Consider the following 17664-nt stretch of genomic DNA (forward strand, 5'->3'; position numbering starts at 1 on the left):
GTAAATATATTCTGTTATTTATTAAAAAGTTTCACAGGTAAATCAATAACAATCACAATCATACATTTTTAAGTGTAATTTTATCCAATTTTTCTTTGTAAAGTGCATAAAGTTGATCATAGTGATTTCAAAGTTAAGGATTCATTAGTTTTAATATACATTGAACCAAACATTATCATAACATCTTATTTGATACTCAGTATACTTTTTTTTGACAAAACATCCCATGTTTCAGTAGTGACTAATGTTTTGGTAGTGACAACAATATTGTGTTTGCCATGGCTGAATCAGACTGTCAACATTTTATGTTTATAAAAAGAACTAATAACTCAAATGTTGCACACATGCAGACACACATCTAACAGTAAATACCTGAAAAATACACAACAACAGTATTTGGATTACAGATTACACCTCACTGAAGAGCTGTTGGATAATTTGGGCCTTGAGGTGAGTGCAAGTGAGAAGAGGTACTGTATGTACACACACTGATTTTTCTCACATTGTAGACTGTTTCAGAATCACTATCAGTTTTATTTTTACAGAATGTCCATTATAGACAGCAGGATTATTTCAGTGTACAAAAATAGTCACACTTAATGTCAAATAAAGTGGATTCCATATATATAGACTAAAATGAGTAAATCAAGCAACACATTTAACCTCCATTTCACTTTCATGTTTTATTTTTTCACATTCTATGTTTCTTCCTGATTGTCCATTTCAACATCTCAGATATGCAACTGTTGAACAATGTCAACAACATTTTGCTTTTGAGCTAATCATTTTCAGATAAATCTTCAGAACCACTGAACTAATTTGAGGATACTTTTTCTCCCCTTTCCTCTCAGGAGTCTACTCAACAGTTTAACTTTTCACACACTGCCTTGGACACTGCTGGGTTGATTTGGACATGCCTAGTCGTGACTTTTCCAGGTGGACAGATTAAGATGTTGACCTTGTCTACCGTGTACCAGATCTTGTCCTCCATTTGTGGCCAATAAAATTTGTTTGCCCAATATTGTACATGACTTCCATGGCACCGGAAGACAAATAATGAGTAGAGGACATGGCAGGTAATCCTAGTGTGTTTAGAATATTAGAATGGAAAATATCTATGGGATAAATAAACTTTGCATTAGAAATGTAATGCAATGATTTTAAATATAGAGTGAGAATAAAATGAACATGTCTGAACTTCATCCACGTCTTCAATGGTTCCAGGATATGGATCATTTTCATATGTGACAATACACTTTCTGACAATGTGATATCCTCAACTAGACAGAATCCCTTCACACCCAGAGTTTGAGGTAGAATGACTCCTTTCTTCTGGGATTGGTGGCTCTGTAGACACTTCATTTATTCCAGGCTGTGTCTGTGGTTCAATGTTGGTGGACATTGGGTGGAAACAGTGGCAGATGGCTTCTCTGCTGCAGAAGCAACTGAGCACTTTAGAACAGACTGTGCCTGCAGTAGTACAGATTACCTGATGAATGCTTAGTGTGCCTTTCATAGCGGGCAGCTCTCTTGGCAGCAGCGTACTTTAGAAATCTGTTCTTCTTCCACATAAAAGAGCTTGACATTGGTGAGAGGAAGGAGTGTGTCATAGAGTGCTTTTGCTGTTGGTATGTCAGTAACACTGGCTACCTGTGAATCTGCTTCTTTTCTTTCTTTCTTCTGCTTCCTGTCTATCTTCTCTTTATGGTGACTCCAACACTGTCAGCAGGCCCTTTACCACGACCAGCTTCCAGGAAACTCACGTTTAAAGCAGTAAACCCATCTGGAAAGGAACAGTGCTCATGAAAAGTTGTTGCCTCTATACTGCATATTTGGCCCATCACTGATGAAGATGAGTTTTTGAACCCTTAATGGTTCACCAAGGAACTGAAGAATTGGTTCATATTGAGCCCAAATGGCAGCAGGATCATGTTTCATTGAGAGTGACAAGGCACATAATTATCTGTGGTGTACAAAACAGCATCAAGCAGTGTTGTCTGTCTATGAGATGCTCCAAAATAGACTTGCTGTACCCTCTTTGCATATTTGCACTGCCAGTTGTCTGCATAGTCAGCGTGAAGAATCACCTCATCTTCTTTCAGAGATCAGTGCAAAGACTGCAGCTGCTGTGTGTATTGCTGCTGGATGTTGAAGAGGTGCTTGCACACTTTGTCTTTCATTTCTTTTTCAAAATCATCCAGTAGGAGCTCTGTGCAACCCTCACATCTCTGTTTAATAGTTTTTGTCAAAGTGATTTTCTCTCTTTTACCATCCTTTTATTTTTCAGTCTTCTTTTTTGTGAGCCACTGGTACCATCATGTGACCAGTGTTCCTGCTGTCCTTTTGTTATTGCATGAGATACATTCTCTGTACATACAAGCCTTAACCAGTGTGTCACAGCACATCTCCTCTGCCACTTTGCTCAAACTCTGTGAGTGAACTTTGTCATGAGCACGTCTCCCTATTATTGATGTTTGGAGCAACAATCCAAAATGACTTCATCCTACAGAAAAGCGAATAGGATAGCTTCAGATGAGGCATCTCAAGCATCAGTTTCTGATACAATTTCAGCATCGTGTCAGACAGAAACCTCTTTTGTTTATTGTGATTGTTTCCTTCTTCCCTGCTGAATATTGTCATCCCGACTTAGAACATTTTTGATTATGTCCATGTTTTTTTGCTTATGATTTCTCTGATATGCGAACCTGAGACATGGGTGGCTTTCAGTCTTGTTGAACACTTTGTGGGAGACATCAACACATTTTCTTATTATAAAGACAAGTTGTGAGTGCTCCTCTGAATAACGTTTCTCTTTATAGCTTGCAGACTTGTATTTTTCCCTTTATTTGGTGCATAAGTGTGGTGTGAAGAAGAAGTGTCTGTCTGACATGGTGAGGGAGTCTGTGCTTCTGTACATCCATCTGAGTCTTTGATCTTAAAGAACACTTTGACTGGTCTGATGTTGGCTTCAGCCTTGATCTTTGACACTACTTTCTATATTTTTCTTCCCTCCTCTGCATTTCTTTGATCTTGTGTTCCAACTTCTGTAATTTTCTATAGTTACTGATTTTTACTCTTTTTATCCTTTTTTTCCTCCCCCCCAGTGGTTATGTGCACTGGTGTCTGATCAGCCTCATTGAAGTGCCAGGTGGTGCAGAAGCCCTGCAAAATATCTCCACCTCTTTCTATCTTTTCACCATCATCCTGTGTTTTTGCTCTTTTCCTCCATTATTTTCTGATGTGTCTTTGCTGCCTGACAGATAATTCACTGATACTCTTCAACTTTCCTTCTTTCTTCATTTTTTGTTTCTTAAGTATTCTTGGTATTTCACTGGATCATCCCTCAACCTTTGTCTCTAGTCTCTCTGCTCCAGTTTTTCCATTTTGTTTTAGTATGTTGGTGTTCTATGTCTGTCTTTCTCCCTGTATAAGTTAACCATAGAAATTAACATTACTGACACATTAAGAAGTCAATAATACTACTGTATTTATTTCTTATGAGCCTGACTACACCTGCTCAAAACCTTTTTTTAAAATTACAGTTACAATACCCTCTAATTGCAGATTGTCTTTCCTGTGTATTTTCATTCATCTGTGTCTGTTCTAGCTGCACTAATTTAACATACTGACTTAAAGGTGCAGTCCGCAATTATAATCCAATACAACTTTAGTCAAATTCAGCATATGTCTCCTCACGGTCCTCTAGGTGACCGTCCTGTGTTTGCACAGGCCTGGCTCTGTAAATGAGAAACAAAGAGGCTCGGACCGAACCATGCACTATTCAAATCAATCAACACTTTGCCTCAGGAGCACAGAAAGGAGGGGTGTAATTTGATACAGCTCAAATAAACAACATTTTGCTAGAATTGTGGACTGCTCCCTTTAAGTGTTATATTTCAGCTGGTATTCAAAGCACATAACATGGAGTTTATAATAAAATGTTTTTGATTTGCATAACTGTGCTAAAAGTTTGTTTATTTCCCCCAAATAAAGGATTTTGGACCAGTGTGTAGGATTTAAGGGAATCTATTGGCAGAAACGGAATATAATATTCATTAAGTTTTCATTAGTCTGTAATCATCTGAAAATAAGAATTGTGTCTTCCTTACCGTAGAATGATCCCTTTATATCTACATAGGGAGCAGGTCCTGAAAAATGCAAAAGGCCCTCTCTAGAACCAGTGTTTGGTTTGTTTGTTCTGGGGTACTGTAGAAACATGGCGGTGCAAAATGGCGGGCTCCGTGAAAGAGGACCCACTCTGCTGATTTTTTTTTTCCCCCCGGATGCCGAAGTCACGACCCGCCCTACTCTGCCTCTTGTTGGTTAGTACTCGTTGCCTTCGTTGGTTGGATTGGTTAGGGTAAGAATATCAGGGTAAGCCAGTCAGAAGCAGAGAAGGGCGGGTCATGACTTCGCCATCCTGGGAAAAAGAATCACACCAGCTGCCTATGTAGATATAAAGGGCTCATTCTGAGATAAAGACAACAATTCTTACTTTCAGGTGATTATACACCAATTAAAAACATACTTATAATTGTATAATTATATTCCATTTCTGCCAATAGATCCCCCTAAAACTTACACACTGGTCCTTTAAGGCACAAGTTAACCTAGATAGAGAATTTCCCACTAACGGCATAACCAAAACTTAACAACTCACCCCTAGTCTTCATGTCTGGTGGGTTTTCATGCACTGAAAACCAGCGGGCTTGTAAAGCGACCTGCAAGCAGGCAACTCCACAAAAATCACATGGATGTGTCCCTGAGACAGTTGTCCAAAAATAACTGATACTGACCACGTCACCACAAGACTACAAAAAAACAAAACAGATGGAGCAACCCAAATGGGAAAACACCACTACAGCTTAACAGGGAAATCTCTGTATAGAGTGCATCAGGACAGTATCTTCTGAATGGCACACATCTGCAAAACCAAAGACCCATAACAGCCCTGGCCAAAGCCAGCACGCAGCTGGACCAAATCACCTCATTAGCTGCACAATCACACCATGCACCCAACTGCTACCTGAGACATAAGACAAACTTTTAAATAAACTTACCCTAATGGACGAGCCCCCGTTTGTTATAACCTGGCTCAAGTGGCCACAACTAGAGGGAGACACACCATGATACAGAGGTAACAAAGGATACATTCATTAAACAAATTAAGCAAAATTAAATCAAATTAAAGTAACTAGATATTTACAGTATGGGGTGTAGATGTCAGTAGATGAGTTTAAGATGTGTGTGCATGTTGTAAAGTGTAGTAAAGAAACTAAAAACATCACCAAACCAGAACAGGGTGCCTGTGGGGAGGAGCAGAGAGCTGCCAGCAGCAGCAGTTTCTCTCTCTTTCTCTCTCCTCTGACTGCTGCTGCTGCAGCCTGGACTTTAATAACCTGGCAACCCTGTGAGCCATCAGGTGTTGCCAGTTGCTCTAACAAGCACCTGTTGAGAAAGAGCAGACAGGTAAATCACAAGGCCAAACAAAGATGACACCTGTGGTCATCACAATCACTGAATATTTGCAAGCCTCATTGTAGATATGAGTTAGTGTTTAAACATCAAACCAGGAGAACAAACAATAAACCAGATTAAGAGGAGCTGGTTATGCATTTCTTAGACTTCATATTAAAGTGACAAAGGATGGATGTTTCACTGCTTAACATTCACAGTCACATCAGTCAGTGTTTCAGATCATTGGACAGCAGATGATGCACTTTAATAATCAGCATCATTGTCATTATCTTAATCTAGGTTTTAATGTATTTTCTTTACAGAGAACAGAATTTATTTGTATTAGTTAAAATAATTACATGAAAGAAACTTAAAAGAATGAAGAACATTTTTACAGTGTATGTGTGTGTATATTATTTTCTATGAGAGGTGGTTTCTGATGAAAATCAGAAAAAAGACTTTCATAATGTTGATGTAGGTTAACATGAAGTTTACTAACCTCTTTTTGCATTGTGCTTATTTCTTACCTCTTATAAAACAATCCACTTCTCTTTGTGCAGTTTCAGTTTCCACTATTATTTAATGAGGATTATTTATTTTTTTATTTTTTGTCGGCCAAAGTCTGGCTCGTCTGTCTGGAATCCTGTTAAAGGCGACGCGTCGCTGTCTGCTGCTGCAGAGCTCAGATGGGAAGAACATTTCCAAAAAATGGTCCTCAAACTTCAGGGCCTGGATAAACCGGCGGGACAAGCTGCCTTCAGCTCGGTCACAGGCTGCACTTCAGCAGGCTGCAGTGTCAACTGAAAACGGTGAGTTTAATGTCGGCAGCGGGGTTTTTCTTTCCTGTAGCCAGCCGTCTGAGCTAGCTAGGAGGCTAACGTCACATCTGTAACGGTGTGACTCGAGTCTGACGGTTTGTAAACGCAGCCGTTTGTCTGTCTGGTGGCTGAAAGCAGCGAACAAACCAGCAGCAAAACATTCACACTGCAACGAGAGATTCATTTACAATCAGCGGAGCAGCTTTTGTTGCCTGTCAACTAAAAGTGTGTTTGTACTCCAGCTGTTGATTGTTTCATGCGCTGCCAATAACAGCAAGAAAGTGGTGTGTGTGTGTGTGTGTGTGTATGTGTGTGTGTGTGTGTGTGTGTGTGTGTGTGTGTGTGTGTGATGAATGCATTTTCTGTTGATTCATCAATTTCTCCACAAATGGAGGAGCTTCTACATGGAGGTGTTGTTTTAATTTTCTGGAAAGTACAAAATCATTGTGTTGTCACAGAACCGTCAGTGCAGGAACAAGTCTGATATTATTATTATTATTATTATTATTATGGCCATTTTTTAGTTACTGTGTGTAAGTGTGGGGCAACATACATGAGCAACATAAAACCATTGTTTATATTACAGAAAAGAGCAGTGAGAATTATACATAAGGTGGATTCAAGACTGTTTATTATGTCAGGACTGATGAAAGTTAAAGATCTGGTTGAGTTACAGACATTATTAGTTATGTACCAGGCAAATCAGTTTTTTGCTCCGAGGACAATAGAAGGACATTTAACTTTAAAGATCTCCTCCAGATGTTTTATGATGTATGTAAAATATTATACTTTGAATAATTTGTGTCTGATATGTTTTTTCCACAATTATCTTGTTAAAATCCCTAAAATTACATCTTCTCCTTAATCAAAAAAAAAAAAAGAAATCCAGAATCTATGAATAAGCAAATATATTTCATTTCAAAAGTATAACTGCTGGACATAAGATGTTTTGTACTTCACTGTAAAGTCCGTTCTCAGTGTTTGTGCACTGGAGGCTTCAAGTTTTCACATCACACTTGTGTAGGTTGAATATTGGATCAGGATTGGCTCCAGACTAGTTGTGATGTCACAAATTACACTTGTAAGCCCGCCCCTTAAAATCAGATTTTTAATGAGTAGGGCTGTAGTGTCCTGGTCGACTGGTCGATTAGTTCGTCGATATGCTCTCGTCCGACTAAATTCTCATTGGTTGAATAATCTCTGTGTTACTTTCATAAGGAGAGAAATGCTACATCAACAGCCTTCCAGGATTAATCCATTATTTCCTGCGGCGGGAGGGACAGACTAACAAATTACCTGAAAACAAGGGGAGGGGGGGGTGTATTCAAAACACCCCCGTTGTTTTCACAACTTTGAACTCGCCCAATCTAACGGACACTGCTGGGTCTAACTGTACTCAACGTTTACTGAGCTAAACTGAGCGTTTACTGAATCAGTGTTTCTCTTATAATTATAGAAAACAAGAACTCCCGCCAGGCCAAAAAAATATTTTTTAATGTCAAAAATAACGACAAATATCCATTGATTAAGAAATCAATAGTGTTTGGGAGTGTCTGTGCAGCGCTGTTCAGGTACGTGAGTCAACCTCTGTGTCGTTGCCAGGGAAACTATTGGTAGCGTAACTCCGTTAAGGAATACGTTACGTAGTACGTTTGCGTAGCGAGCGGGAAATAGTGCGCGGCAGGAAAGTGACGGTGGATACAAGCGAAGCAGAGGAAAAGGTTAGCAGTAAATTGTCAGTCTGGCAGTAAAAGTACAGTACAGACTCCTGTGTGTAACAGTTAATAAATGCTAAAAAAGACAAGTCTGTTGTTTCCCCAAGTGCTGGAAAAGTGAAGGGGGTTAGCTCCAAAGTTAGCAACAATGGGTTAGCTTGACTGCGGAGTTCACTGTGTACTCTCTCCCGTTACAGCCCCCCTCCCCCGCGACTAATTGATTAGTTGAAGATTATGTACGATTTCAGTCGACCAAGATTTTCTTTGATTGACTACAGCCCTATTAATGAGCTCAGAGAAACTTTCCTCCTTCAGAAGATGAACGTGAAAACAGCCTTTCAGTGTCAAACTCTGCACACACATCATTCTGCACAGTGAAGCTCAAACATCCAAATGTATGATCAAGAGGAAAAACAGATGTACTTTAAAGATGTGGTTGAGTTAAAGACATTATTAGTTATGTATAAGGCAATAAACAGAGTGTTGCCAGATAATTTATAAAAAACAAATGCTCTTAGCTTTAAGGACCATAGAAAGAAATTGATTTAAAGGGTTCAAATACTGTTCAGTTTAAGAAAATGTATAGAGGAAGAATAATTAGATTATGTGATGTTGACAATAATAGCCTTTCTGAGTTGATAGTGAGTTATTGTGTTTGACTTTTGATCTTTTTCTCTTGTTACTATGAGTGATGGTTGTTGAATAGTTGACAGACCGTCTATTTCTATTGTTAATTTGTTTATATTCGGTCATGGACTGTGTACAAGGAGATTGAGTTGTGTTTTGTTCGTGAATTGCGTCTTTTTCTGGAGCTGTGCATTACCATGAGCGAAACAAATAAATGAAACGAAATGAAACAAATTACCTATGTGGTGCATGACTTTCAAAAGAAATCCCCTGCACTCAAAAATCCATCAGCTGGATGTTTGAGCTTTGCTCTGCAGAAAGATGCATGTGCAGAGTTTCACCATTTATCTCTTGAAGGTGGAGAGTTTCTCTGTGCTCATTGAAAAACAGATTTTAATTAGTTACATTAGTTACATCACAACCAGTTTGGAAGACAATCCCAGTCCAGTATTCATTCCTTATGTGGGTACTTGAAGCCTCCACTTCACATACACTGAGAATCGACTCTGCAGTGAAGTAGGAGACATCTTGTGTGCAGCTGTTAAACTTCTGAAATGAAATATATTTGCATATTTATACATTCTGAATTTTGTAATAAAGGGGGAAGAAGTAGATGGCATTTTAAAGATCATAAAGTGGTAATTATACATTTTTTTTTGGTGGGAAAAAAACATATCAGACACAGATAATTGTTTTTATATGTCTTAATGTCTGGAGGGGATCTTTAAGTAAAAGTAACAATGAGGAAAAAAAGTTCTGCGTTCAAAAATCGTGTGAAAGTACATCAGTATTTGCAGCAAAATGTCCTCTTATAAGTAAGTATGAAAACTAAAAATATGTATTTTTTAAATCATGTATATTTTATTGCAACATTAATACTGAATAATTGCAGCATTTTAATTTTTGACAATTTATACTGTTGGATTGTCTAAATGGGTATTTTGTAAACTGATCATATGTACATATAAAATATTGATCTGTAAAGCAGGTAGTAACTATAGCTGAGATGTAGTGGAGTAAAAGTACAATATTTCCCTATAGAACAAAGTTGCACAATATTTTATTTCATTTTATTTTATTATGTATGTATATATATATATATATATATATATATATATATATATATATATATATATATATACATATATATATATATATGTGTGTGTGTATATGTATTTTACCTTCTCTTCTCTTGAGAGCGTCTGCAAAGGTGTCCCTCATTTTATTTTATTGTATTGCTCTTCTTGCACTATTATTGGTACGTACAAATTTAGGGCTGCAACTAATTATTATTTTCATTGTTGATTATTTTCTCAATTAATGGATTTGTCGTTTGGTCTATAAAATGCGTATTACTCTTCTCAAAACCCAAGTTGACGGCCTCAAATGACCAAGAGTCCAAAACCCAAAGATATTCAGTTTACTGCTATAAAAGACTAAAGAAACCCGAAAATATTCACATTTAAGAAGATGCAACTGAAATTTTTGTATTTTTCTCTTCTCATCAAATGACTTGATGATTAATCAATTATTAATTAATCAATCTATATTAATTTAAACCTTAAATTTTAAGTTCTTCTTAAATTTTAAATTCTTTTAAATTGAAGTAAGAAGTATAGATGTAACTGTGGTGAGATGACAGTAAAGGTCCTTGTGTTCTTGTAAAATGGAAATACTTGAGCAGCAGTACTTGAGTAAATGTACTGTTATATTCCACCACTGGGCTGAACAAAGACAGACTTCAGCTGAGATTGAACAAAGGAGAGATTCATATTTTTTCAAGTCTTGTCTTAAAATAAAACTCACGTCCCCACATGTACATTGAAACAGTTTTTGTTCGCTGTAATCATTCTTCCTGCTCGTACCGTCCATTAAACGACCCCTTCATAACATGCTTCCAATGGAAGTCATGAGGGACAACATTCAGTCACGCAAAAATATATTTTAAAGTCATTCTGAGGTTAATATGAGCCTTTAGCAGTCTGAGAGGATCAAATAAAGAGGAGATATTCTATAGATGAAGTCTTTCTAGAACAGAATTCCCACTTTTTGTTTCCCTGGATGGTGTTTCCTCGCTCAGTGAAAGTGTAGTAACACAAAGACAATGACTGTGGAAGATGTTTAATTCATTTGTCTAACTCAGACTGCTCATATTAACCTTAGATAAACGTTGGAATACATTTTAGACACAGACTGTAGATTTTGACCTCCATCACTCATTTTGGAAGCATATTATGAGGGGATCTTTTAATGGACAGTATGAACAGTAGGACTGATTACAGTTTCAATGTATTTATGGGCGTCTGACTATAGTAGACCGTGTAGTTCTTGACCATCTGAATAGGACTAATTCCCACTGTATTCTGGGTAAATTAAGAGTCTTTTCGAAGCAACAACCAGGCCAATCAAGTGGACCGCTTCCTTGATCGGCCGCTTCCCTCCGCATTTACCTCCTCCCTGCTCGCCCATGCATGTGATAGAAGATGAAGACGTGATTGCACATGACGACGTCCCACTAAATGGCAATATTCTTCTCGGAGTCCTTCTACAGTTTGAGAATTAGTCTAAGTGAGAATATGGGTGATGAATAACCATGAGTCATCAGTAGCCATCTATCAGCAGCAGTTTTTAGTTGAAAGAGTCGCCTTACCTTCTACATTTTTAGATTTTTCTACATATTAGATTAGAATTGCAGCACTGTTGTACTTACTTGGAAGAGAAATTAATGTACTTCATGAAATTTTACTGCAAAATACAATTTTTTCAAGACAAATGTAATTTTACCACTGAACATTGAATATCATATGGATTTTACCTGTGAAGATGGTATCTTAGAAATTAAAAATAAATGTTTGAATACCTGCTTTTGCTCCAGAACTTGAAAATGTCAGCTGATGATGACGACATTTTACTTCGGTAATATGAAATTTTAGCAGTTGAGTTTCCATACCTGGATATATAATAAATAACCTTTTTATGCTGTATGTGGATAATGTCTTCTTGTTAGTCCTCAGCTGTAGCAGCAGAAAATCAATATTCACAAACCTGGAAGGAATAATAACATCATAGAAGCACTCTGACTTATTTTTTGGAGCCTTGAAAGTTTTTCTACAGATTTTTTTTAGAGCTGCAACATTTAATCAATTAATCAATCGACAGATAATCAATCTACATCAATTTTTATAATCGAATAATTGTTTAAGGTATTTTTTAAAAGCAAAAATAGTAAGAAATCATTGGTTCCAGCTTCACAAATGTGAATATTTTCTGACTTCTATGATAATAAACCAATTATGTTTGGACTTTTATTAGCTGAACAAAACAAGACCTTTTACAAACTGCACATAAAATCGATTAATTGAGATTAATCAATAATGAAAACAATCATTAGTTGCAGCCCTAGATTCCTTGCTCACCCAGATGCAGTCCCTGCCCATGGAAGTGGGCAGCAGCAGCAGCAGCAGCTCAGCTCCCAGCGACACATCTGGCTCGGTGGTGCAGGTGTGCTTCCCCAGCGCTCAGACCTCCGTGCTGGACAGCCTGAACCGGCAGAGGGAGGACGGCAGGCTCTGTGACCTCTCCATCCACGTCCAGGGACATGTGTTTAAGGCCCACCGCTGCGTCCTGGCCGCCTCCTCACCCTACTTCCATGACCAGGTGCGTCCCTCTGTGTGAAACTGTCACATCAACTTGTCCTGGAGACAGATGTGATGTTCTTTAATCGGTATGAACACAAACATGTTTCACAGCATCATATTCATGCAGTTCCAATGTGGACCATGTAGAAAATGTACAAAATCAGATTTAGGGGAATGCGACCTGCTGTAACTAACAGGAAGCATCAACACCAGATCTGACATATTTCTGGCATCACTGTCACTTTATAATGTTATCAGATGTAGGTTACATCTCAGGTCTATTGTGGTTCTGTTTTTTAAAAGTCAGTCAATTGATCTGTGCTTCTTTGAATATTAAAAATAGGCAAAAAAAGAAATAAATAATACAAAGATTTGTGTGAACATCTGGTTTTAAAAATACAAATCGCTCTGTAATCCTGTCGTTTGTTGTTTTTTCTTACTTATATTGGCAGACTTTGGTGCATACTCATGCAGTTCATTCGCATTTTCTCCAAACTTCTCTTCACTTTTCTTCTACTGAAAGATTCTGAGCTGCTGATCAGCACCTTCTTGCAGCAAGAAACAGAAGAAACACAACACACAAGATTAGAACACACCAAACCCCAAATGATGAGCATGACAGAATATATATGAACGGTCATCCAGAAAAATTAGATAAGAGCACAACTGAGAGTGAAGGTTGGCTGCATGACATCAGCCTCAAACAAACTACGTGTCTGTTTTTTATGTTTATGCTTTAATTAGCACTTAAAGAATCTCACTCTCAAAGGCCAGTTTTACTGCCATTTGTTGGGAGGTTATATCAGACTCCAGTTACCTACCAGAGCAGCAGGCAGACCGCGTTACCAGACACAGCATAAATTGTGATTGTGACCAGTACATTAATTTTCCACCATGGTAAGCGTGTGTGGGAGAGAAGCAAGGAGAGAGGAGGAGCAGAAGAGGCAGTATGTATTATTGTATTATCTTGTTCTCCTCCCACCCTCAGGTACTACTGAAGAACATGTCCACGGTCACCATCCCGGCGGTGATGGACCCGCTGGCGTTCGAGAGCGTGCTGAGCTGCGCCTACACTGGTCAGCTCCGGATGCTGCGCGACGACATCGTCAACTACCTCACCGTGGGCAGCGTCCTGCAGATGTGGCACATCGTGGACAAATGCACAGAGCTGCTGAAGGAGGGTCGGGCCGCAGTGGGAGGAGGAGGCGCTGGGGGAGGAGGAGGTGGCGGCGGCGTGCAGGACAGAGCCAGCGTCGGTGGAGGCGGAGGGTCAGGTAACCCCGGGTGCAGCAGCAGCAACAGCGACAGCAATGCAGGTGGAGGCACTGTAGGTAGTGGAGGGGGTAGTGATGGCGGTATCGGTCGCGAGCAAGCCCAGGTTGTAGGTTCCAACGAGCCCCAGCGGGCCCCCCAGCCTCCCAGCCGCCCGTCAGTGAGTGAGAGCCAGTCTCCCAGCAGCACCAACTACTTCAGCCCCAGGGATGGAAGCAGTTTCGGGGGAAGCAGCGCAGCTGCAGCCGGGGCTTCAGTGGACGGAGGTGGGGCCAGCAACACACCCAGCTACTGTACCCCATCTGGAGGAGAGGAGGCCTTCCTGATTGAAGAAGAGGAGGAGGACATAGAGGAGGAAGAGGAGGAGGTGTTGTACCAGCAAAGGAAGAGAGGAAGAGGAGGAGGCAGCGGGAGGAGGAAGAAAATGAGCTCAGTGCCAGAGCAGGAAGTGGGAGTCAGCGATAGCTTTGGTGTGTCCTCCTATCAGGTGAGTGTTCAGATGTGGAGGTTCCTTCTAATGCAGCAAATATTTGTATTTTCAATAATATTTTGTCAATAAGTTGTATTTTCATTGTCTTTTGTATTTTCTATTTTTTTTCTTTTTTTACTTTTACATGCTGTCATGGTTTCTTCCATTTGTAATAAAAGTTTTGGTGATTTTCAGGGTTTCCTCCCATTTAACAAAACAAAACAAAAAACAGAACAGTTGGCTTTAAGAAACACTTAAAACACGACTCTAGCTGATATTTTGAAAATACACGGCTTTCACTGACAGCAGAACAGATTTATTATCCCTCATAACTGCATTATAATGTCAAATATCTGCACTGAAAGGATGGGGAGGACTCGGCCTTGCCACTGCAGAAACGCCCCACCTACAGTCAGCCCAGCATCATGCCCCGCAAGCAGTGGGTGGTGGTGAAAACCGAACGCACAGAGGACGACGACCTCATCGTCGTGTCCGGGGAGGAGGGAGGAGAGGAGGAAGATGACGATGACGAGAGGGAACTGGAGATGGCCAGAGAGAGGGAGAGAACTGACTTCAACATCTCCAATGTTCGGAGTCTTTCTGCAGAGCTCGGCGGCAGAGACGACATGGACTCGCAGGTGAGCTCAAACTCACTCGGAAGCCATTTTTTTAGTGATGAAAGCATCTTTAATATTTTCTGATGGCGTTAATTTTGGCAGGTTTGTGGTCCCAATGCAAACTGGTGTCTTTTTTGATATCGGCACCTCATGACAGATGTCCCCCTACCCCTCTCTGTCCCCAGGTGGACTACTGCCAGTCTTCAGAGGACTACCTCAAGTTTGAAGGCAGTTTAATGGACCAGACTTTAGCTCAGCACCTTCATGACAGTGCAGCAGGTCAGGGTCAGAGCCAGAGCGCTAACCGTGCCGTTTCAGCGCTGCTGGGCCAGGTTCAGTCTGCAGCCACGGCCCGGGCCCAGCTGTTCCCTCTGGACATGCAGGGGAACCAGATCCTCCTTTACAGCCAGGCCTCCGGGCTCTCCCTGGACTCTGCCCCGCCTCCCCTGGGGATGGGAGGCGGTATGATCGGAGGGGCTTCTTTCAAAGGTCCCAATCTGGAACACGGTGCGGTCCACTTGTCGGTGCAGGGCGGTTTAGGGGTCGATGGCATGGACGGCGGGGGGAATGGCGGTGGAAGTGGCAGCGGCGGAAGCGGCAGTGGCAGCGGGGGTTCTGGGAAAGTGTTTATGTGCCACTGTGGGAAAACCTTCACTCACAAGAGCATGAGGGACCGCCACATTAACATGCACCTGGACCTGAGGCCCTTCCACTGCCCCGTCTGCGCCAAGAAGTTCAAGATGAAGCATCACCTCACAGAGCACATGAAGACGCACACGGGCCTCAAGCCGTACGACTGCCTCGGCTGCGGCAAGAAGTTCATGTGGCGCGACAGCTTCATGAGGCACCGCTCGCACTGCGAGAGGCGCAGCGGGATGGGAGAGGGCGGCGAAGGCGGGGGCAGCGGCGAGGGAGGGAGAAGAGGAGGAGGAGGAGGAGGAGGTGAGGATGGGTCAGATTTGATTCCCTCCCCGCACCTCCTCCTCTCTCCGGGTGAGGGAGGTCAGGGTGGTATTCTGGGAGGGGGGAGAGGGGGCGCGTCTGCTCCGTCTCCACATCTTTCAGGCGCTGTTCTGTCAACGCAGCACGCCAGCATCTCAGCCTCTGGAGGTAGCAGCAGTAACAGCAACTTGAGTAACAGCTCTGCTCTGAGCAACAACATGGTCGCCGCAGGGGCGCTTCTAGGGGTCGTCTCTCAGAGTCCAGGTCAAGGCCAGGGATCAGGGATGTTTGGTGGTCTAGGGTTGGGTCGAAGTGTGTGTAACGAAGACGTGTGTGAAGTCAGTGCCAATGATAGTAGCGTGACTTAAACCAAAATGACGTGTTATGTCCAGCGGGCGCCTCTTTCGGAGCTAGCAGTCGTTCTTCTGGCTCCTGCTGCTGTTTTATAAATATTGTACACTTTAAAGAAGCACAGAGCTCCTCTGAAATACTTATAACTGCCAACATTTAGTATTTCAAGCAGAAAGTGCGTACTTTGTCAATAGGGGGGGGGGAAAGGTGAGGCTCCCGTTGGACAGACAACCTAAAGAACCTGTAGGTGTTTACAGAAAAAAAATGGGACTTCAGTCGACTGTCGTGGCGTGAAGTTTGTGGATGTGCTCTGCACCGCCAACACAGTAAGACTTTGGGAAACTTGCCTCAGAAAAAGTGGCCTCATTAAAATGGACCTTTTGTCTCAGTGAGTAAGCTATTGTTTTAAATATCCAAGATAATATTTCTATTTTTGTTTTTGCTTTTTTTTTGTTTTGTTTTTGTTTTGTTTTGTGAAAGAATGTGTGTGTGTGTGTGTGTCAAGAGGAAACCAAAAATGAAAAGACAGTCCCTCACCAACAGTTAACATTATAGTATCAGTAGTGTAGAAAAATGGCTGTTCTAAATTGCTGTGATTTTCTGCAGTGTTGTGTTGTGATATATCGCTGTCTTTGGATTTATGAAAAGAAACACAAATCTGCAAAATAATTTAGGAATAAAGAAAATGACACTTCTGTGTGTCGCAAGTTAGACAAAAAAAAAAGTAGTTTCAAGCCCTCGAGGCTCATGAAACTCACTCAGCACATAAACGACTTTTATTTAATGTTCAGTTCAGTGGAGAGAAATGAAGCTGCAGATTTGTGTTTTATTTAATCCACCCACAGCAGAGGTACATTTTTTTTTCCTGCTTCAGTGTCCCATGTAACTGAACAACTGTCAGCACTGCCATGTTGTTTTAGATGATACTATGGTGCTGATTTGCCTGAAGCCCATCCTGGATTACAGTAAAAGGCACAATCATTTATCCTCATCGACCTGATAGATCACAGAGACATGCGTACAGGCCGCGATATTTACCAGACAGGTACGATTTTCAACCGATTTCAAAACTTAATGTTTGGCTGCCGACCTAACGAAAGTCTAAGGTGAATTTTGGATACATACAGACACTATTACCTGTAATTCATACGCTTATTCAGACGCTCATTTTCAAACTTTGCCGTTAACAGAGTTCTTGTGCTTTCAGAAGTATATTCTTACTGTAAATATACAAAAAATATATGTTGTTTATTCATCAGACCCTGAACAAATAACCTTAATTACTGACGCGTTTTCTGCAGTGAGTGTCTGAAGGAGTTAAATCGGTCGTTCAGGAAGTGTTTGGAGGAATTTCAGATGGTACTGTTCTGTTCTAGGTTTTCTAATATCATCTTTATCTGAAGTGCGTCTCTCTTCTAATGTTTAGTTCAATTTTGTGAAACCTATCAAAGGTAGATGGTAGTTTTACCTAAGCTATACGATGTATAGTGTGTTTACAAGCGTACCTCTTCAGAATGGTTGACAAAGTAGAATATAATCAAGTTTTGAAGAGCGTCTCCTTTTTCGCAAAAAAAAGTCACATTTTATTTCTCTACATTACAACATTTTGTCATGAACAGTGCTAAACTGTTACTTTTTCTTCTTGATGTCACTGTTTTAATTGTGCGTGCAGGAATTTTCTTTAGATTTGGATTCTAATCATTTCCACTGGTAGATTTTTCTTCCTGCAGTAATTTTAAAAGCATTACAGAGTCCGAC

At 40.6% G+C, this 17664-nt stretch overlaps 1 protein-coding gene and 1 long non-coding RNA gene across 3 annotated transcripts; one reads left to right on the forward strand and one right to left on the reverse strand.

Annotated features, from left to right (window-relative positions):
* Positions 1–4636: 4636 nt before the first annotated feature.
* Positions 4637–6068, reverse strand: LOC122970260. Its single transcript, XR_006399179.1, has 3 exons — positions 5985–6068; positions 5061–5448; positions 4637–4811 (listed from the first exon to the last, which is right to left on the reverse strand). It is a non-coding gene; the product is annotated as an uncharacterized LOC122970260 (long non-coding RNA).
* A 50-nt stretch (positions 6069–6118) lies between these two features.
* Positions 6119–16583, forward strand: zbtb22b (zinc finger and BTB domain containing 22b). Of its 2 annotated transcripts, none has more exons than XM_044336367.1 (5): positions 6119–6266; positions 12038–12274; positions 13244–14014; positions 14362–14634; positions 14799–16583. In XM_044336367.1, exons 2-5 carry the CDS (start codon positions 12038–12040, stop codon positions 15921–15923), a joined length of 2406 nt encoding a protein of 801 aa, XP_044192302.1. In that variant the 5' UTR covers positions 6119–6266; the 3' UTR covers positions 15924–16583. The 2 variants fall into 2 exon arrangements, with proteins under 2 accessions (XP_044192302.1, XP_044192303.1); XM_044336368.1 differs by lacking the exon at positions 6119–6266 and adding an exon at positions 7709–7996.
* Positions 16584–17664: the final 1081 nt, after the last annotated feature.

The sequence above is a fragment of the Thunnus albacares genome, chromosome 19, assembly GCF_914725855.1.
Source record: "Thunnus albacares chromosome 19, fThuAlb1.1, whole genome shotgun sequence".
NCBI classification, from domain to species: Eukaryota; Metazoa; Chordata; class Actinopteri; order Scombriformes; family Scombridae; genus Thunnus; species Thunnus albacares.

Excerpts from the sequence above, each read along its gene's own strand:
- zbtb22b (XM_044336367.1), top strand. The coding sequence starts at position 12,038 with ATGCAGTCCCTGCCCATGGAAGTGGGCAGCAGCAGCAGCAGCAGCTCA. Across the intron at positions 14,015-14,361 it reads TTGGTGTGTCCTCCTATCAG|GATGGGGAGGACTCGGCCTT; the intron begins GTGAGTGTTCAG and ends CTGCACTGAAAG. Across the intron at positions 14,635-14,798 it reads GAGACGACATGGACTCGCAG|GTGGACTACTGCCAGTCTTC; the intron begins GTGAGCTCAAAC and ends CTCTGTCCCCAG.